Source organism: Camellia sinensis, chromosome 15 (assembly GCF_055761805.1).
Source record: "Camellia sinensis isolate YWXY chromosome 15, ASM5576180v1, whole genome shotgun sequence".
NCBI lineage: Eukaryota > Viridiplantae > Streptophyta > Magnoliopsida > Ericales > Theaceae > Camellia > Camellia sinensis.
Window position 1 is genome coordinate 77690966 of NC_138975.1, and position 22847 is coordinate 77713812.

At 34.5% G+C, this 22847-nt stretch overlaps 1 protein-coding gene across 1 annotated transcript in view; it reads right to left on the reverse strand.

The window, feature by feature from the left end:
* Nucleotides 1-707: 707 nt before the first annotated feature.
* LOC145813077 (uncharacterized) overlaps nt 708-22847 on the reverse strand; it is a 28389-nt gene continuing 6249 nt past the window's right edge. The window contains exons 5-23 of the mRNA XM_082908340.1: nt 20203-20354; nt 20036-20106; nt 19754-19927; nt 18729-18800; nt 14392-14490; nt 14223-14312; nt 13521-13596; nt 13319-13412; nt 13172-13241; nt 12844-13023; nt 12072-12194; nt 11890-11973; nt 11446-11630; nt 11205-11343; nt 11041-11100; nt 10732-10836; nt 2950-3047; nt 2012-2076; nt 708-978 (exon numbers count right to left, since the gene is read on the reverse strand). Of these exons, the coding sequence (XP_082764466.1) occupies nt 2013-2076; nt 2950-3047; nt 10732-10836; nt 11041-11100; nt 11205-11343; nt 11446-11630; nt 11890-11973; nt 12072-12194; nt 12844-13023; nt 13172-13241; nt 13319-13412; nt 13521-13596; nt 14223-14312; nt 14392-14490; nt 18729-18800; nt 19754-19927; nt 20036-20106; nt 20203-20354 (1936 nt within the window). The 3' untranslated portion in view covers nt 708-978; nt 2012. The remainder of the gene's footprint in view (nt 979-2011; nt 2077-2949; nt 3048-10731; nt 10837-11040; nt 11101-11204; nt 11344-11445; nt 11631-11889; nt 11974-12071; nt 12195-12843; nt 13024-13171; nt 13242-13318; nt 13413-13520; nt 13597-14222; nt 14313-14391; nt 14491-18728; nt 18801-19753; nt 19928-20035; nt 20107-20202; nt 20355-22847) is intronic.

The following is a 22847-nucleotide window of genomic DNA, read 5'->3' on the forward strand; positions in this document are numbered from 1 at the left end:
AAAATAGAGAGTTGTTGAATCATTTGAGAAAATTGAAATTGAAATTTTATTCATTGAGAAAATGATAAGTATAGAGAGTTCAAGTTTTAAATGAAATTGTTGAAGTTTATAATAAATTAGAGAAATTAGAAAATAATGTAAATTGATAAATGGTCAGAAATACCTATCTATATGTGTTGGATTTTATGATTTAACTTGGCAATTTTGGATATGTTGATTTATGGAATGTTTGAAGCATGTTGATACATTAAAATGAAAAGCCTTAATTTTCTTTTAGAATGGTATGAATTGGGAAAATTTGAGATTTATATTCACTTAAGAGGATTGAATTTAATTCTGTCAATAGATGGGACAATGACGAGTATCAAGGAATTATAAATTGGGCAAGTAATGAGAATTGCAAATGGTTTAAAGAATATTGTATAAGATGTGTGGTTGATCAAATTTATAGGTTGAATGTTATTTATATTAAAATAAATTGTGTAAAGATATCTGTTTTGACAATCGGTAAAGGATTGCATTGTTTGTTGTAGAATTGATGTGGAACTACGTGAATCAAACCCTTAGAGCATCTTCAATGGTTTGCCATTGGAGATGCCAAAGCCATTTTATAGCAGGTGTTAGTGAAAAGTGTTCTCCAATGGCAAGTTTCGGCAGCTGCTGTGTAACGCCCCAAATTTCTAGCCCAAATGATAAGACAACAATCATGGCTCTTTCAAGGAAAACCATATATAAATCTCCAAACTTACATTACATGATACAATAGTTCTTCGTGCAACAATACATTAATCCAACATGTAAATACCCCCAAGGGTTTACAAGTTTCCAAGGCTTGAGCCTGGTTACGCAAAACGATTATTCAAACCCACACAAACACAGCCCTTGGCTTACACACAGAGTCACAGCAAAATGAGAGCATTGTACTCCTAACACACATACTTCCATGCCTCTAGTTTGGTGGGATCACCACATCTTTTCCTGCACAAAAATCTCGTAGGTGAGCATAAAGCCTAGTAGGAAATTCTAGCAAAGTATATACATTTTATACAAGTCTCAAGAGATGAAATGCACATGCCATGCTATGCGCTTTTTGAAGATAAATCACATTTTCATCTTTTGAAAATCATCACGCTCAATAATATCATGCAATTTCAATTGTTCAAAACTTAACAATTTATTTCAAGAGCAGTAAATACGACTCTGTCCTAGGTCGGTGACTGCAAGTAGACTATACAAGTACTACCAAATTGTCATTTTTACCGGTATTAACCGGAAGGCTCGACACCTATCCGCACGGATTTTTGGTCTTTCACCTCAGACTCTCAGGTCAACTTATTCAATATCATCTACACCACCTATCAAGACTTACCAACGTATTTACCCCAAAACCATTCCATGAAAACTTGTTTCTCAACATTCTTTTCTCAATGCAAGTTTTCAAATCAACTTTCAAAGTTTGATGTAATCAAATGAATTGATATGTCAATTTCACAAGATGAATATAAATACTTTTATTCCAATTCATCATCCAAGGAATAACACAATTCCCTCTTCTCAAGTATCCTCGACAATTAGTTATTTCAAGACTATTTCAACGTTTTGAATAATAATTTCCAAAATGAACAACAATTCTCATATTCCCTGAAATTCATCATTTATATAAATATAAATAAGAAATTTTCCAAACATCCATTTATTTTAACACACAAAATAATATAACAATATCATTCATGGGTTTTCAGTCTCTTTAAATTTTTTTTTTCAAATTCTAGGTTTTCTCATCAAAACTATACAACTCAAATCTTTCGAAAGAAAATTTCCAAAATCATCTTTTCTTCAATCAATGAAGATCAAAACTCATAAGATCATTTTAAAAGAACAAGAGACAAACCCACTTTCAAAATCGCTCAACTTCTTGAATCAACAATCAATTTTCAAAGCTATTGAAAGATGATTTCAAAAATCATATAGATCTTACAAAATATATATATAACTCTAAGAAAATCCCTACCTCAAGTTTTGAAGAAGAAATGAGATGAAACCCTCAAAATCAACGGTGTCGAAACTCGATCTTCACTGCACACAACGAAGCCCTCGAGAAGTTAACCAACTTTGATGAATAACATATGGCAGAACTCCAATGGATCAAGAGAAATCAAGCTTTTGATCCAATTTGGCATAGAGAAATGTAGAGAGAAGAGAGAGGAAAGAGTTTTTAGAGAGAGATATACAAAAGTGATCTAAATATCAGATTCATGAACTGATATAATATGGCTTGCTCGAGCATGAAAAGCCCCGCCGGAGCGTCACATACACTTTCCCAGTACTTTTGCAGATAGGTCAAACTTGTGGAACCTAACATTCTCTGCTTGAGCGCATAAACGGTCGCTCGAGTGAACAAGTAACTTCTAATGCATTTTACATTTTTGCTTTGGGGGCGCTATCCCTCAACCTCGCCAAGGCGCTGCCCTAGGACCCGCCAAGGGGCGTTCCCCTTGGACCCCTGCGAGCTGACCGGGTAGCTCGATCCCCGCCAGGGCACTGCCCTTGGACCCGCCAAGGAGCATTGCCCCCTGGACCCCCGCGAGCTGACCGGGCAGCTTGATCCTCGACATACTCAGCGAAGTGGAAAAATTGGGATCGCTACATGCTATCTTTGTCAAATGCCAAAACTTGTGTCAAATATGGCATAAGCTTTAGTAGCTGCCAAAGTTGCCAAGTCACCAAAACCAACCGTTTCCCCCTCCCTGCCTCCCTCATCATCCTTCCTAGCAAGTATTTTCCAAAACAAAAGCAAACATTCACCCAAAAAAAAAAAAAAAATTCTAAAGCTAAAAATTTCAAAATCAATAATATGAATGAATCAATTTCAACAATTTCAAGTAATGAATTTCAAAAATAAAAATAAAAATAAATTGAATTTGAGCAAGATAATATCATAAAAAATACCTACAATTTGAAAAGGAATTTGGCTTCATCTTCTTCATCATCATCATCGTCATCAACAACAACAAAAAAAAAACCCTCAAATCTGATGATATATATACCTATAAAGACAAAGAACAGAGATGAGAGTATTCAAATTAATTAAACTCAAAACTAAACATGATATGCATATAGATACATTATATATATATATATATATATATCATACATACATATATGGAAAACTAAAAAAAAAAGAACATGGGAGAGAGATAAAGAGATCAAGCACATGGAGAAAATGAAAGCTTCTGCGTAAGGTATATATATATATATATTTTCTATGAAAGCTACTACTAAAGGTATGTATATATATATTCTATGAATGGACTCCTAATTTTCTTGGTATTTCATGAAATTGAGCTTTGACTCGCCAGAGGAGCTAAATCGACGGCCACGCGGTCTTCTTTGTGCGTTCTGACACAAAAACCACTATCATCTCATGCGTGTGGGTCAGATCTAAGCTGATATAATTTTTCTCTATTTTAGATTGAGAAAAAACTACATAAATCCACAACGACAAAAGGAGGTTTGTGTAGCTTGCAGAGGCGTGAGATCAGGAAGCTTCCGTATCTAAGAGAGAAAGAGAGAGAGAGAGAGAGAGAGAGAGAGAGAGTTTGAGGAAGAATGGCTTGGTTAGGGTTTGATTTGGAAGATCTGAGGAGAGGAGAGGAGAAAAGAGGAGAGAGAGATGAAGACTGGTGAGAGGAATGAAGAGAGAGCAGAGAGATAGATATAGAGAGAGCTTGGTGTCATAAACAGACTTGGGAGATGATTGTTCTAGAGGGTAGATAGATAGATAGATAGATAGATAGATAGATAGACATTGGAATGCACATGGATTGTTCTAGATAGATAGATAGATGAGCTGTTGGATTATATAATCCAACGGTGCAATTTTGTTATTGGAATGCACATGGGTTTGAGCAACGACTCTTTTTCTTTCTCTTTCAAAGAACAACTATAAATTAACGGTCATTTTCTACAAACGGTCATATTTTGTATTTCTATAAATAAAAACTCTTAATCTCAATTTCATTTCACACCAAACATTTCAAATTTCATTTTTCTTTTCTCTTCTCTTCATCTGAATTTCATTTCACACCAAACTTTACAAATTATTTTCTTCTTAGTTTTTTCACACAATCATTATGGAAGGTTCATCAAAAATAAAGAGAGAAAAATCATTCGCCACTCAAGAAGATGTGACAATTTATAGAGCTTTGTATCACATTACTGAAGACCCAATTGTTGGGAATTCACAATCTCATGCTCATTTTGGGGGAAGAATTTTTGAAAATTATTGTTCATTGCAGAATGATCACTTAAGAACGTAAGTGTCTATCTCATCTCGATGGGGTGTAATCATGAAACGTTGCAACAAATTTCGTGGGTGTTTAGCGCAAATCGAAAATCTACACCCTAGTGGGATGTCTCAAGTTGATATAGTAAGATTTCATCTTCATTTTTTTTTTTATTTAATATTTTATTGATACAAATGCTTCAAGCAAAATTATTATACCATCAAGATGAAAACAAATATTTTGTTTTTGAACATTGTTGGCCAATCTTGCAAAACAATATCAGGTGGCAAGATTAAGCTCCTATGAACACGGTGAATTCAAGGATACATATACCGTTTTCTCTTGATTCAGCCCCCGATTCTCCTACGGATAACTGTATTTCTCTTGAAGATGACACCAGTCCAAGTGTTGGTAACAATCCAACTGTTGGTAACAATCCAACTGTTGGTGAGGGCAGTGTCTCTGCAAGGGGTAAAAGACCTATGGGTAGGAAAGCTTCAAAAGAATTATTTCGGAGAAATCAAGTCGTTGAAGTTGAAGTCCAAAAAATAAGCATACAATTGGAGACATTTAACCAACACCTTGCTGAGAAGGAAAAGAAAAAAGATGAAAGAGAAAAAAGAAGGATTCAAGCACTGCAGGAAATGAAAGAACTTAAGATCAAAAAACAAGAACATGAGATAATGACTACGGACATTTCTCTTTTGGACCCTCAGACGAAAGCGTATTACACAATGCAAAAAAATGAGATATTTGCCAAGTGGTCCTCAAATGTCAGCAGCCCAAATTACTATTTCCCCATGCCTCCTGATGAATAATTACGGGATAATGTATTTTTTTGCAATGTCATTTATTTTTTTAATGTAATTGTTAGTCTTTATTTACAATGTCATTTTTTTTTTTTTTTTTTTGGTAATGAAATTTCTTTTCTTTTTGTATTTTTGAGTTTTTTCTACAACAGAATGGTAATATTATTTTTGCAATGTATAATGTTGACTATTTTTGAAATGAAGGCAATAAAAAGATTAAATACATTTTTTTCATTAAATATATTTTTTTTCCCAATTTTTTCAATTTTTATATTTGTCTAGTCGGGAATAATATAAATATATAATTTTTTTTACAAACAGTTAAAAAAAATCACAAAAGACAAAAAATAAACAAAAATAAAATTACAAAAAAACTTGTATCCAAACAACACATACAAACTTAGAGGGAAAGTTAATTAGGATTTGCTAAAATAGCAAATGACCATTGGAGCACCATTGCTATAATTTGGCAAAATAGCACTATTTATTGCCAAATTATAGCAATAGCAATGGCAATATAGCAACAACCATTGGAGATGCTCTTATGTGTTATGTAGTTTTGATTATTTAATTACGCAATTGATGTGGTATGTGATGAGAGTGCTATATAGAGGTCCCAATTTCCTTCCAGTTAGCAGCCAATAAAGTGGTTACGCTTTGAATGAGACGTACAAATTTGCTTCCAGTTAGCGCCTGGTAAAGTGGGATACACTTCGAATGAGAGGTACCAATTTCTTTCTAGCTAGCGTTTGATAAAGTGATGCGTTTCTAATGAAGTTCCTTCCAGGTAGTGCCTGGTAAAGAGGATGGTTATGGCTTGACCAAGCCGGATTGTGTTATGTGAGAATTCTGTTGTTTATATATGTGTATGTGTTGTAGTGGATGACCCTTTTACCCTTATGCTTATGACCAGAAAATATGGGAAATGTCTTAATAGAGTATTGTGAATTGGAATGGTAGTTGAAGTTCGTGTGAGTTGTATGATGTGATAGATGGTTGTAAGCTATTTATAATTTATGTGAAATCGTTACTGTTTAATTGTAGTATGGTTGTTGTCATGGCTTTAATTGATTTACCTTAGGGAAACGGGAAATATTTTAACAAATGATTTTCAAATGTTGGAAAGTGATGAAATCTCTTTAAGTTATTGAAGATGAAATGGAAAGTTAAGGACATTGGTCCCTTTTAAAATATTAAAGAACTAATATTTTATTTTTTAAGGAAAAGTATACCTATGTATCTGCATATTTTGGATATGAAAAGAGAACATTACTTATATATGTAACATATGGAGCATTCATGATCATATACATGTCTAGGCTGTATTAATAATAATTATTGGGACCCCTATTGGATGTTATGTTCATCCTACATTGTTAAACCTTTTTCAGATGCAGGCACGAAGGACTTCACTTGGGTTGAGAAGTTTGTCACATGTTTTCGATCACAAGGTTTCTTTTGTGTAGGTTGAATGCCATTGTATTTGTTATGGGTTAAGCCCCGTTTATTTATGTAAATTGTATGCCTAAGGGCATTTCTTCAATTGTAATTAAATGCTTCATCATTATATATGTGAGAGAGAATATTTATTGATTATTTAAGTGAATGATTGTAGCTTCCGCTTTATGATTATGGAAATAGACCCTAATAAGGAATATGGTAATGGCATTCGAGTAATAAAATTTGGGATGTTACATTTTCTTTGACTAAGCATTGCCTAGCTTGTTTTATATGCGAATATGTACGTGTATTTTTGGATTTGTATGTGCCAGGGAGTAAAATTGGCAGATGTTGGCTGTGTTGAGTTCTCTCTCTCAAAAAGGAGGAAGGTAGGCGGTATATATAGGCCTAGGAGCCTTAGGGAGCAAATTTATGCATATTAGGGCTAAAATTAATGAGTATACACTTTATCTTGTAGTGCCTCTCTTCTGATAAGGCAATAAGATCTTCCAAAATCGAATATGCAAAAATTGAGATCCTTATGCGGCCACACTTTTGCATGTACAACTACACAAAGGTTATGCAGTCGCACAACATAAATTGTGTGGCCGTAAACCTATAATTTGGGCGCAAGTGGAATCTATGGGTAGACCAAAGATATGTGGTCTTAAGTAGAAAAGCTTGCGAGCCTACTATGATTTTGGGTCCACACTTCAATTCTTGGATTCTCTTGTTACACAAGAAAGCCCCATTAAACCCCAATTGACATTTTGGATCATAAGTTTGGCTATTGTTTGTAAAATTTGTCAACTTAGGATTGGTTTGGCGTGTCCAAAAAAAGTGCACTTTTTGTCTTTTTACGAAAAGATGTGCAGAAAAGTAGAGAGGTGATGTGATGGAAAAAAGATAAAAAGATGGATTATATAGTCTATGCCAAACCAGCCCTTAATTTTAATTGGGTCTCTGTCCTCCTCATCTTTCTAAAAGATACTAAAATGATAGATGTTTTGATGGAAAATGGTTTTTGGGAATAAAAAGTGGTTGAACGAGCCGAATAGTGGCCCAGACATACTTATTCATCAAAGTGTACTATTTTTATCATTAGGAAGCATCCAAATGTTTAGGTCTTAAGGTCAGTCAAAATGAGATGTCTATAGTTGGCGCTACTTACTATCTCTACTATAAATTGCCGTATCAAATCTATCATCGACGACCACCATCTTCACCATCAACCTTCATCGTCATAGATCTGGTATTAACAAACTCAAATATGAGACTAACGACCATAGATCTGTTAGAAAAAGGCCATTTGAGTTGTCCATTCCGTTTTTGTAGCAAACAAGAAAATTTTACTATCAACATGGAGTAAAATTTTACTCTAGAAATGTTTTGATAATTTTTTTTATTTAATATTTCTACTAGCAATGGTAAAATCATGTACTCTTCATTTTTCACTAGCTAAAATACCCCAAAAAAAAAAAAAAAGTAATTCTTCTTTATTTTATCTATTTATACACACAAGTTGTTTAAAGAGCCTCTTAAGACCCTTCAAATGTAACTAGTCTTGAAGAATTTTGTTAAAATAGCTATTGTAATAGCTAGCTCATTGAAGTGACTAAAATATGATAATCTTAGCTATAACAAGCCTCATTTAAAGAGTCACTTGAAAATGCTCTAAGTGTGTTGATTGGTGATGTTGAAACGATGTTGAAATTTTTTATCATTTAAATGTTAAATTCATATAGTAAAATTTTACTGTCATTGACACAGTAAAATTCCACTGTCCAATATACAGTAAAATTTTATTATTATAATAGAGTAAATTTTTATTGTCTATAAAATAGTGAGGTTTAAATAATTTTTTTTGTTATTTGCTAAGTGGTGGTTATAGGGTAGTGGTGGTGGTGGTGGTTGTCATTGAAAAATGGCCGTTGGAGATTCATTTGAAAAATGGTGGCCAGTGATCAATGGTCAGAAAGCAATCTTCGACGACCGCTAAAGGTAGTGGTCATTGGTGGCTAGTCACTGGCGGTGGTGGTAGCCTAAGATGGTGGGGGAAGAAACTAGTAAAACTTTGAGTATTTTTGTCATATTTTAATGATATTATGATATTTGTCCTTAATGAATAAAAACATTTTAGCTTATCCTCTTTGCAAGAAAAGTTGAGTGACCTTTCACCAAAAGCCCAAAATGCCAAGTAATTTTTTTATTTTAATGTTAATTCTACTTTAACAAATTTAGTTTTAATAAATTTTTGAAAAATATAATAAAATAACTTCCCACGCGGAGGTTTCAACATGCGAATGACATATCATTTGGTGCCCATCTGTTTTTTTGATCCAATTTCCAACATCTCATATCCCCAAGGATCAAATATTGCTGGTTCCCGCCTAGATGGTGGGATATTGACGGTGCCCACATCTACAAGAGAAGTGTGGATTTTTCGTGATCAAAATGAGTTGTGCTTGCAAAGTGACACAGGTACCAAGCACTTCAACCTTGGGATGAAAATAAAATAAAATAAACTAAGTGCTTATAATCACGACATATGGTGTACTTAGGCTCATTGAACTCAAGAATTCTGAGGTACGTGAAGGCTTCTCCTAAAAAGGGTCTCTATTTTTCAAAACATAGACATCTTAGTGTGAAGGCATTTACTAATGCGGATTGAGTTGGATCAATCACTAACAAACGATTACTTTCTAGATATTGCACATTTGTTGAAGGCAATCTCGTCACATGGAGAAGTAAGAAACATAATTTGGTTACTAGATCTAGATAGATGGCATTAGATATGGAATAATAAATGATATAGTTTGGGTTTTGAGAACGAATTTTGTACAATGGAAATTGAATTTGGTGGACAGTTAAAAAGTAGTAAATTTACAATATGTTACTTTCCATCCCCTACTCAACAACTCATTCTAAAAGAGGAGGTCGGTGTAATTTCAAACACTAGATGGCAAATCTATACATTTGTCAGAAACCTTAAGGCGGACTATGCCTTATTGACCCTTTATTTATTTATTTCAAGCAAAAAATTTTTAAATGGTTGAAAACATCCATCCTTTTCATATTGGTGCAAAAACAATTTTTAAAAATTCAAAATTAACTTACAACTGTTTCCTAAAAAATGAAATGTCTACAAAAAATATTTCCAATATTAGTTTGTCAAATAGGTTTTCTTTTTTCCAATTTTGTCTAAAAACAAAAACAAAAACCACACCAAAACCAAATTTAGGACTGAACTTCGAATGAAAAGGGAAAAATTGGTGCAAAGAAACATTATGCATTTTTGGTATCTGCCAGGTATTACTTCTAAATTAAAAAATGAAAATAAGTATTGGTGATGGTATTAATATTGGTACACCAAGGTCAGCGGTCTGTGATTGGGACTAATCAGAGAGTTGATCGCAGAAAAAAGAAAAGAAAAATGTATACCTACTGAGGATGATTGTTGCATAACAAAATTTCATAAGCTTGCATAAACAAACACTTGTTAGCACGCATAATTAAACATGCATTCGAAAAATACCAAAAAAAGTACAAATCATAACCATGCAGATTTCTTATTGTTTGATTGGATTCTAAAGATCATCATTAAGAATTGACTACAAATATGTGTACAAACTATAGATTTTTATTTGTTTATTTTATTATTATTTTTTTCTTCACTAGAATAGAGCAGTGGTTCTCTTCACATCGAGAACAAGGAGATGGGAGGGACCAAACAAAAACTAAGCGATGCCAAAATTTGCAAGGCTATACAACCTTCATACCAACTATCTTGTAAGTAAACGATATAAAAATGTAGCTTAATTAACCTAATTTTAAAGACAAAATGGCTTCACATCAGCTCTGAGAGAGCAGTGACTAAGCTTGGCCTATAGGAGAGAGGAGAAAATAAAGTACAGAGAGTTGAGGAAGAGAAAGAACCATTTGTACAGAGATGACAAGCCTTCACATGAAGTAACTGAGACCCTTCTTCCTTCTAGAACCCCCTTTGCCATAGAGTTCATTCCACTGTAAGAGCTCCGTCATGTTTATAGATTCAGATGAAACGCTTGCACAAACCTAGTATGGTAATGGGTAAGAAGGCGAGTTCAAAAATAAAATAAAATAAATAAAACTGAAATAATATAAGATGATTGAGTGAATTATAAATCATATGTAATCTTCAGTTGTTTCCTCTTTACCTGTTCGTGAGCATGTTTGAAGTCGTCCATGTTTAAAGGACGGATATCAGCACTGCCACTCAATGCTGGAGCGGGTTTACCTTCGGATAGTGCTGCAGCTCGCTCCTGTCAAATTTTCAGTGTTCATTTTAATTATTTCCCAGCCAGAAATAAAATGGAAAACACATTGATGAGGACAACAATCACCAAACATTTGGGCAGTAAATATGATTATGGCACAAGTATAATTTCAGTTGTTACTATACACAAATGATATCATTCTATTTCCAATTCAATAAGCTGCTTATTCATTAACCGAAAGAAACAAACCTTCTTTTCCTTTTCCAAAATCTCTCTAATTGGGCAATGGGCAGCGGTTACACATAGGTTCTGCAATGTAAAAAATTTACTTTTTGAGTGTGGCAGAAACACAGCACGCATCAACAATAATAAGAGTTCATGTTATGCGAGGAAAAAAAGAGACCAAAAGCTACCTTAAGGTCACTTCCAGAATATCCCCCTGTCATACTTGCAATTGAATCCCAATCAACATTGGGAGACAAATCCTCTTTGGCTAGGATCACTTTCAATATCTTTCCTCTATTTGGAGCATCCGGCAGGTTGACCATCAATCTATTTGAAAAACACACGTCACAACCTAAAAAACTCCCAAATGCAGGGGCAAAGATAAGTCAGCATTTTAATTTTTGGGCCCATTTTGAACTGTGGTTTTACCTACGCGGCAGCCTTCGGATAACAGCCTCATCAAGATCAAATGGCCTGTTTGTAGCTGCAAGTACCAGAACTCGTTCTGTATCTTTTGTTCGCAAGCCATCCCAGTTCATCATAAATTCATTTTTCATCTTACGCATGGCCTCATGTTCCCCTGGATTTTCGCTCAGGCCCAACATGCTATCAACCTTTAGAAAAAAAAAGACAAGCAAAAGGATTCAATAAGTTGACGCAAATCAAAATCCAAAATATTAAGGCTGTGTTTAGATCAAAGATTTGGATAGAGATGTTCAAAGAAAAAAGAAAAAGGCAAAGCAAGTGGAGGAAAAAATTAGCTTATGCTTCATTCACATTTCTCTCGGCTTTTCCTTTCCCTTTCCGAATTCCTATCTAAATCCATAAATCATGATCCAAACACGGCCTAAAGGAGTCATAAGCAGAGCATACTTCGTCAACAAATACAACACTAGGGGCAATTTTACTAGCTAGTGAGAAGACAGCTTTCACATATTTTTCACCCTCGCCAAACCACTGCAGTAAGATGGGGACAGAAGTGAGTTGAAAACTAGTAGGTGAAATCATCAAAGAGATATAACCATAGTTAATAGAATCTCCTGATCAGTATTAACCTTAGATGTGATGCTTGACATAGAAATATTGATGAAGTTTGCACCAGCTTCAGTGGCCACAGCCTTTGCAAGCATTGTCTTTCCAGTTCCAGGGGGCCCAAATAAAAGAATACCCTTGCATGGCTGTAAATCAAAGCATCAGAATTGCATACTCTTGGTGACTCATAAAATCATCTCTAAAAAAACCAACAGAAAGGAAGTGCCAAAATCTGGTAAGGGCAAAAAACACAATATACCAGACATGAATCCTAAAACCATGGGCGCACACACACACACACACACACAGATCTTTATATGCCAGTTTTAGAATAATTATATACTCTATAGACTACTTCAAAGCATATGGTATCAATAAGCAATTAGAGTGTCGTGTTCATGCATGAAAATGTGCGGTGCCTGACTCCAAACATAGGTCAACAATACCCATTCAGCAGAAACACATCAAAAAATGATGTTTACAGGAATATGGTCAACAAAAGCATTTGCACCAGAACAGAGAAAAATAAAAAAATAGTACAATAAATTAGATAACCAACCATATTTTGTCAAAGAATCATTGATTGAAAGAGAAAAAGCTGGTGATTTCAAACAAGTGTACATTTATAATTTATTTTATTTTATTTTTTAATAATCTCATCCGCACCGTAGACCACAGAAAACATTTTAACCAAAACTACATGACGCATACGAACACCACAATTTGTTATAGCCTAAACTATTCTTCAGCTAAGGCAACCATTATCAACGCTGAAAAAAGGAGAGATGTGAAAACCTTTGTTAATTGACCCTTGCAAAAAAGCTCAGGCCTCTGTAAAGGGAGCATCACCAACTCCTTTAGTGTGTCCTTGACATTTTCAAGAGCTCCGATATCATCAAAAGTCAGTCCAATGTCACTGGGTGGAATAACATCAGCTAAAAGTCTTTTCTCAAATTCATTTTCTGTCACGACATCCTGAGATTAAGCCCAAAAATTTAATTAATATGTAACCCTAGAAAAGAAATTAAGAAAAAGCTTCACACCAGAATTTCCTTTATATTTATGCATGTATAAATAAAATTTTATAAACATACATCTGGACTTCACAATCCAAAAATAATACCTTTAGCGACTTCTTCAAGCTCTTGGATTCATTCTGGATAGCCTGTAAAATTCCAATCCCATACTGGATGCTGCCAGAATTGCAATATGTCAGTATCAAACACATAGTAACAAATACTCCAATTTACACTGGCAAGATCTCTATTACCTCTCACTAGACAAAACAAGCCTTCCATCAGCATCAGCTTTGGGGTTCTGCATTAAATGGTGGCTCAAAGCCCACCCAATTGCCTTCGCTGCACCTTCAATACATGCCAATACATAATTTTACTAAGTTGTTGTTTATTCAGGAATTATTCATTTATAAGGGCAATACTGGATTTCCTTGTGTGACAAAAACCAAAACGTACTTTCATTTGTAAGTGTTTGGTTCTTGATGGACAATGTCTCAAATCCATCACATTCCAACCCAATCCGATTCAGGACCTATGCAAGACAAAAACAGCAGATTATAAATGTGAATCATTTCTAAATGTGACATCTTTAAGCATCAAACCTTGAAGAAAATACCCTACACTATAAAACAAAGTATGAAATTTTTTAACATGCTTAGAGCCTGGGCATTCCTAGATTCCTTTATTGCCTTTTGCCAAGACATAGATACATAACAATACAATGACAAAAGGTCTTTCTTTTTTTTCCCTTTAATTTTTTTCCCTTTAATAAACAGCATGACAATGATGTCAACACTGATGTGTTGCATTTCACGATATTTTGAAACTTAAATGCCCAAGAAGTTAAAAATCAAAGACAACATCAATTGAAAAATTAAGTTTAAAGGTCTTCAAGTTAACTATAAGTTGGAATTCTATAAAGTTCGAGGAATTAGTCTGAAGTCAATGTCCCATTTCATGGAGTAAATTTAGGTGTATTAGTATAAAACTAAACATTCAAAGACTTAACCATTTGGAGCAAGACTAGAAAGTTTAATAAGTTTGTGGAGGAAACTTGAAACTCCATCCATAGAGCAAACATATACACTAATTTGATAATGTTAAAAAACAAGACGACTTCATAATACTCAATAATCTAGTTATAAAAGAATTGCTCACCGTACACAGCTGATTCAGATTTCCCTTCATTTTAAGAGTCTCAGCATCTCTATCCAATTGATGCTTCCAGCTCACAAGAAGTCCCTCATCCTGCAATGGCTTATAACCTACTATTACATATTGTAAAAAACACAAGCCAACTGATTTTCCCAGAACAGCAAGGACATACCTGTGGCATGTGAATGGTTACTTTATTGGGGAAAAGTTTTGTCAGCTTTGTTTCCTTGGGAACCGCCTTCCCCTTCTCATGCAGTCTCCCAAAACTATCCTGAGAAAACAAACTACAATAATATCAAGTCTCTGACCCTCTGCAAATGGAAGCTAAGACAAGCACAAGCAGCAGGAGAACCAGTTCAGTCAAACATAATGAAAAAATGTCAAACCAAATGCCTTATGTACTCTGACTCATTTAGCGAAGACATTACAAAGAATGCCTACGATCAGAAAACTTACAGAATCAAAAACCCAGCCAAAAAAAAAAAAAAAAAAAAAAACTATAGAATCAAAAACTACAAAAAGATAATATATATATATATATTGAAGGGAGAGTAGATTATCACTTCTAGGTGAACTTTAATTAAACATCACCGAAACAAGATTGTTTGTTAGCAGAACTGCAGACATGAATGTAATCAACTTGAGTATATATGTGCCTTATGCACCTCTCCTCTATATCCTCTCTCTTACTCATCCCAGACACTCACGAACTAACTACATTAACCAGAATGGGAAGCTGAAGTGGGAGATGAAAGTGAAAAATGGCTTAGGAAAAGACAGAAAAGATGAAGTAGGGAATGATCCGGAATCAAATGGGAAGCTCTTGGGAAAATGTGCTGAAAAACATTTTAAAAACTAGTACTACCACAAGGAAAAGATCAACAAAAAGTATTAAACTTTTGAAAACACTTTAAAAACTTGTAAGGAAAATTGTAGATTATAACTGCAAAAATAAAAAAGGATTCATTTTATCTTAGCTGGTTTCTGGTTTCAATGCCAAATCCAAAAATCTCACAGCAGGTCAATGGGTTTTTCCTTTTTAAAAATTAGTCAAGATGCCGCGGGACAATAAAAAAAAAAAAAAAGAAGAAGAAGAGGAAAGTACTGAATATAAGGCATCTCAAATGGAGTAACAAAATTAGGGAAAAGTTAATTGTGACGATCATTTTCACCCCCCAAAAGGAGGAAGGACCGCCAAAATAAAGGGACAAACGAGATATTATTACATACTCAAATTGACTTAAGGACAGGATATCTTGAGATTGAAACCATGAAGGGACAAAGGAGATTATTACATACTCAAATTGACTTAAGGACACAGATCGAAACCCTTCTCTTCCAATTCAAATCAATGATAAGCAAATTCTCAATGAAGGGAACTAGGCAATAACAAGTAGAATGAAATAAATAATGATGCATCCTAATCACAAGGATCCATACAAACTAACGGTGAGTTCAGGAATCAACGTCTCAAACTAGGGTATAGATATCTAGGAATACCAAGGAATCAAATATTCCCATTTAAAGTTTGGACATGCTAGGAATATGGCTTGAAAAGAAAACCTCACAACCAGTTATTGTAATGTTCGAAGAATCTAAAGTGGAGGAAAGTGATAGGAATTTTATTAAGAGCATTTAGGGAACTAAACATAGGAAATAGGCTTCTTTGCCATCTTGTGGTACATCTGGGGGTATTTTGATTATATGGGGTGAGAGAATTATTTTAGATTGTGAGACTATTATGGGGGAGCTTTCATTATCAATTAGGTTTGGAAACCATGACAATAATCAATGGTGTTTGATCGTGGTTTATGGCCCTAATTCACCTTCTAGGAGAATGGAATAGTGGGAGGAATTATTTGGACTTTATGGTTGTGCTTTCCAAATTGGTGTGTTTGAGGAGATTTTAATGCAGTTAGATTGGTCTAGGAGAAACTTAATGGAACTTCAACTAATAGAGGTACGAGGGATTTTGATTCGTTTATAAGAAAGTGTGTTCTAGTGTATCCTCCTTTGTTTAATGTTATGTTTACTTGGTAACCTCTAGGAAAATCTAGTACGCTGTAGATTGGACCGGTTTTTCTTTTTATTGGTATGGGAAGAGTTTTCCCCGAACTTGAGACAGGTCTGATCATTGTCCGGTGGTATTTGAGAGTTGACCTCTCAAATGGGGGCATCACTTCTTCAAAGATAATTTTAAGATTGGTGGACCAACAATAGGTGTCAAGGATGGGAATGTTTTAAATTTATGAAGAACTTGAAAATGATCAAGGATAAAGTGAAGGAATGGAATGGGGATGTCTTTGGTGACTTGAAGTTCACAAAGAGCGACATTAGTCGTTGACTTGAAGAGGTGGATGCTATTGAGGTTAAGGAGGGTTTGGATGACTCAATGAGGAGTGCAAGGGAGGAGCTAAAATTAAAATTGGAAACGATAATCTTTAGGGAACAAATTTTTTGGGCTCAAAAAGGAAAATTAAAACAGATGAAGGAGGGGGACATTAATTTAAAGTTTTTTCAAAAGGTTGCATATGGGAAAATGAAAATGAAATTCATCAAAAGACTTGAGGTGAGTTAAATTGTAATTGTGGAAAGAGATCAAATTGCTAATAAATTTTATAATTTTTATTCAAATTGTACTTGGAAGGGGAGGTGATGAGACCAAGGATTGAAGGCATTAGAGAGGCAGTATTTGATTGTGAGAGAGATAAAGCTTTAGGGTCAGACGGGTTTTCCATGGCAGTTTTCCAAGAATGTTGGGAGGTGGTGAAGGCGGATTTGATGCGAGTCTTTATATTATACACCAATGCATCATTCATATGCTTAATTCCTAAAAAAGAGAACTCATTAAGATTAGTGATTACAAGCCTATTACATCTCTTTATAAGATTGTGGGGAAGGTTTTGTCTAAAAGATAAAGGACATATCTGTGGGGGATACTGTATCTACAATTTAGGGTGCCTTTGTGAAGGGTCGATAAATTTTAGATATAGATTTGGTGGCAAATGAATTGATCGAAGAATATAGGGATTTGAGGAAGATATGTCTCATTTTTAAGATTGATTTTGAGAAAGCATATGATCATGTAGATTGTCATTTTTGGATTTTGTGATGCAAAAGGAGGGATACGAAGAGAGATGGAGGTGGTGAATTTGGAGTTGTCTTTCGACATGAAACATGTCACTTATTGTAAATGGGAAGCCAGGAAAATCCTCTCCTTTTTCTTTTTTACCCTAGTGGCAGTTCTCTTGGGTAGAATAGTTAACGGGGTGAGAGGCATGATTAGTTGACGGTTTTGTGATTGGAATGGACAGAATTTGTGTCTCACTTGTAGAATGTGAATGATACCATTTCCTTTTCTTTGGGATAGCACCTTGTCCTCCTTCCTTTTGTAATTTTTTACTTTTCAATTGATATTCTTTGTTGTTGATCAAAAAAAGAAAACCTCATTTTCATCTTTTATATTTGGTTTAATACTATATGTAAACAAATAATAGAATCAATTACAAACTAACTTTATCAACCAAAAAATGCTCAAATAGAATGAGAATGGGAATGAGAATACCACCCCACTGTATCGTAATGAGAACCCACCATATAAGGTTATCTCATTCAAGTACAAATGGTATTCCCATTATCAAAACTACACGATAAATATGGCGAAATACGTGAGAAGCATGAACACGGACACACGACCCGACACAAACACGTCAGCATGACAATTTTTTAAAAATACAAAACACCCCACATGGAGTACACACACAAAATATAGAGCTTTATATATTTATTATTAGTCATATATATGAATATATCATTCAAAGAAAACAAAATATAACAAAATACTAGTTCCTATAAATCTACATTGTTTGTGTCTTTAAGTCATTTTGTTCGAACTTCTTAGTAGTTTCATGTGTGTAGTGATGGACACATATGTCCCCCATAGTGTATGAAGAATGTCCGGATATAAAATCATTCAAAAAAATTATAGGACACATTTGGATGAGTGCCAAGAAGTGTTTAATGAGTGACGGAAATGAACATGCCACCTTCTTAAAAGTGTCCGTGCTTACGGCGAAATGGGAATAAGTCCCATTCCCATCCTTGATTAAACAAAAAGACAGTAGAAAGAAAGAACAAAGGGCTCATTTACAATTTTATTAACTATTGTCCTTATTATAGTTGATATTCTGTTTAGTATTTAGTATTCTTTAATATTTACTTTTCCTATTTTATTAGGATTTAGTTTCCTAATTTAATTATGGTTAGTGGTTTATAAATATTAGGTTTTTGACATTGTATTAGACAATTTTGGATTTATAATATTGAGCTTAAGGCTATAACCAATGTGATTAGGGTTGTGGCCCTTGTGTTCTTCCTCTCTCCCTTTTTCTCTCTCTTCCCTTATAATGTTCTACAACACATGGATATGCAACAATTAGAAACAAAGCATTCAACACTGCAACTGAAAAATATTATGGGGAAAGCCAAGTCAAAAAGAGTAAACATTACCGGGGAAGCAAAGTCAAGAAGAGCAGTTTGGTTGCTGCCAAATTTTGTAAAAAGCAAACCACCAGGGTGTGACTGCAAGAGAAGCAAATGGAATTTGTTTACGAAGATACTATGAGGTAAGCTAATAGATAGTTTTTCATAACTTGTTGGGCCCACAAAAAAGGTATGGTTTTTAAGGTATTCGAGGCTCGAGCCATGAGTCTCTCCTAAGAGAGGTTCCAAGAAAAAGTAATTCAGGTTAGACCATGGAGTCTTGGATTTCCAACAAAGGTATGGTTTTTAAGGTATTCGAGTTTCGAGCCATGAGTCTCTCCTAAGAGAGGCTACAAGAAAAAGTAATTCAGGTTTAGACTGTGGAGTCTTGGATTTCCAAGGTCTGCGTCACTCTAATACATAGAAAAATAAGTGCAGTATAACAATTCGAATAATAAAAAAAAGTAAACCCTATTTAGTCCCCATCTGATGGGGGTCTAGGAGTAGATTGGGTACAGTCTACAAACCTAACTTTTGGCATAATTGGCACCAAGTGGCTGCCCTTGGTTTTGAATCCACTGCCTCAAGATTAGTAGGCCAAGTTTCAACCTCAAGATTAATTGAACAATTTTAATAGTATTTCATAAAACAATTCCCCTTTGAAGGCCTGGGACTTCACTAATGAATCTAGAACAGAAGACAAACTTAACAATATTAACAGTTTTGGGTTTCTTTTCCACTCTACATATTAAAAGAAATTAGGCAACTAGTCTGGTGAGCACTTATTCCAACTCTCTGCCTTTTTCCTTTCTTCAAAGATCTACTTTGGATGCAAACCTTTTAAATCTAATTCAGAAATACAATTTTAAGAATGAACACCATTTTGACTTTCCTTATTTCAAAACCAAAATCATCAAAAATGTAAAGAACATTTGCAGCATTTTAGAAGAAGCTTGACTCTCATGCTTATAAATACTCTCCTTCGCTTTTTTAAACAAAAATCAAACTAAAGTCACCATAACAGGAGCTTCTCAAAATTAGACTATAATTACCTTTTCCTTACTAATGTCAGTCTGAGTGTGTGAACCAATAATGACGGTGTTATCAGGGAGTTTCTCAAGTTTGTTTTTAAATGTTGCAAATAATTCTGAATTTCCTACAATGGACTTCTCGGCGTCTTTCACAAACAAAATAAATGGAGAACTTCTGCTCTCACTAAACACAGTCTGAACAAGAAAAAAAAAATGGTGTTAGATGAGAAGCTCATGAATTGGTGATGAGCATAAAACTGACATACAACAGACCCAATTATTCAAACAAAATGAAAACCCCACCTCAAATAACATGTTAATGAGTAACTTGTCCAAATCTTCCACCCCTGTAGTTTCCAGACGAAGATCATTACCTAGAGAGAGAGAGAGAGAGAGTAAGAAATTATGAGAACAAAACATAATTAACAAGAACCTGGGAAACAGAAATTAATAGCACATTAGGTCTTTACCATTGCAAAAGAATCCATGACCTCCCTCACATAGGGCCCCAAGGTCAACCCCATCAGGTATGGGTTTATCAAATCTTACACCAATTTTTGACCAAGGATTATCTTCAAAAGGTAGTAGAACCTTTCCTTGAATTCCAAAAGGTGGCCGCCCCCTAAAGGTTTAATTTAAAAGGCATGAACAACATCAGGATCATAGTAAATTTCACATTTCATAAAAAATAGACAAGAGAGAGGTACAACATAAGCAAATTGCATGTTTAACATGGATTATAAATGCATTGCACCAAATTTGGAAAGAAAAAAAAGTATGTGGGATAATTAGATGTATCTACCCTGAGATTTTTGACAATTACATGTGGACCACCCTCATGGTTTATGAAATCACACTAACTTCCCTTGTTAGAGTTGTAGATTAATAAATATTGACAAACATATACTTTTCACACTTTGGTCCTTGTACAAAATTATAATTCCACAGTAGATGGATCCCACTATTCTTTCTCCTTTCCCCTCTTGTGACCAAACACTCAAACCAACCAAATTGAATCCATTTTAAGTATTCAATCCAAACAATGTTATTTTGTAACTTAAAAAATTAATAATGTAATTGTTTTGAAGTAATAAGCAAAAAAATTTCCATTAAATCTTTACTCCAAATTAATACTATTTGTAATTAACTTAAAAATAAACTTATAGTATTCCAAAAAAATACACTCTTATAATTAACTTAGTAGTACATAATCTACTTAACTCCCTCCCTCCCTCCCTCCCTCATGCAAACCACTACCACCATCTTTCAACATTTCTCACATCACTTCCACTGAATCCTTGACTGCAAGCATTGACAACTCCCATAAAATTGTACCAAAGCATTCGCTACAAACAAATCCAACTCGAAATGCCAATACCAGCACTACCAACTTCTTCTCCATCCCATCAACCTCTTTTGTTTTTTTTCCCCCCTTAAAGAAGCACTGCCAACACTTTAATCTAAGATGTCCCAATTTAGATGAAAAGCTTATGTCTTTGTCAACATCTTTGATCCCATCCCCTTCTGGTTTATCTTCTCCAAAATCATCAATTTGTAAAGGAGGATGCATTAGTATAAATTTTGGGCACAAACCAATGGGGTGGCAGTGGAGGCCAATTGTGGGTGCAACCTTTCTGTGTTGTGTGAATAAACCGAATACAATGCTTTTAACAACTATTACCTTCAATAATGTATACCAAACTGAGTGTAACAAAGACCTATAGATGCAACAGTAAAGAAGATTGATATGATCACCATAAATGGGAATGTTACGGGAAGGGGAAGACCTAAACTTACATGGGATGCATCATTAAAAAACATATGAATTTGTTTAATTTAACTAAGCATATACCCTTTGACAAAGAAGAAAAGCGAAAAAAGATTCATGTAGACAACCTGACTTGAGTGGGACACAATGCTTAGTTTGGTTTGGTAATGTATACCAAACTGATGCTACATATAGTTAGGTTGATAATCGTGTATCAATCCACAAGAGACTTTGATACTTTCATTAGGGATTGCGATTTGATTGATCCCTCATTGTTGAGTGTTTCATTTACTTGGTCCAATTTTCAGAAAAATTTGGTTTGCAACAGATTAGACAGATTGTTATTTTCATTGGGTTGGGAAGAGTCATTCCCTAGTGTAAGGCAAAAGGTACTTCCTAGAGTGCTTTGTAATCATTGCCCATTGGTCATGGAAAGCAATCCTCTTAAGTGGGGCCCTACTCCATTTAGATTCGAGAATATGTGGTTGGATGACCCTTCATCCAAAATGAATTTTAAACAATGATGAGAGTGTTGTAGGATTAATGGATGGCAAGGTTTCAAATTCATGAAAATTTTGAAAATGATCAGGAAAATTAAAATAGTGGAATAGAGAAGTTTTTGGAGATTTAAGAGTTAAGAAAAGTGAGATTGCGAAAAAGATTGAGGTACTTGACTGTCTTGAATCTAGGGGAGAGTGGATGAGGCACTCATGAGGGAAAGATTGAATTTAAGAAAGTGGCTTATATAGAATCAGTGTAGTGGTTACTAGTGGAGACAATACTTCTAAATTATTTCATAAGGTGGCAAATGACAAGCAAAGCAAGAAAAGAATTAGGCAACTACAGGTAAGGTGGTGAATAGAGAGGATTAGAATGTTAATGAAATCCTTTTATTTTACTCAAGATTGTTTTCTTGGATGGGATTCCAAGGCCGAGGATTAAAGGTCTTGATTGGCATTCAATAAGTAGTACTAGTTCTGCTTTGCTAGAAAGACCTTTTGAATAAGTAAATGGAAGTCAAGGAGGTAGTCTTTGATTTAGAGAGACAAGTCTCCAACTCTGGATGGTTTCACTGTGGCAGTTTTTCATGATTATTGGGAGATGAACAAAGGGGACGTAATGAAGGTTTTTGAGGAATTTTTTTAAAATGTGATTGTCAATGCATGTACAAATGCTTCTCTTTTCTGTTTAATCCCAAAAAAAGTCAACTCCTTAAACATTGGTGATATTAGACCGGTTAGTTTGGTTGCTTCATCGTATAAAGTTTGGCTAAAGTTTTATCTAGAAGATTGAGGGTGGTTTTGGGCAACAGTATTTATAAGAATCAAGGTGCTTTTATAGAGGGCC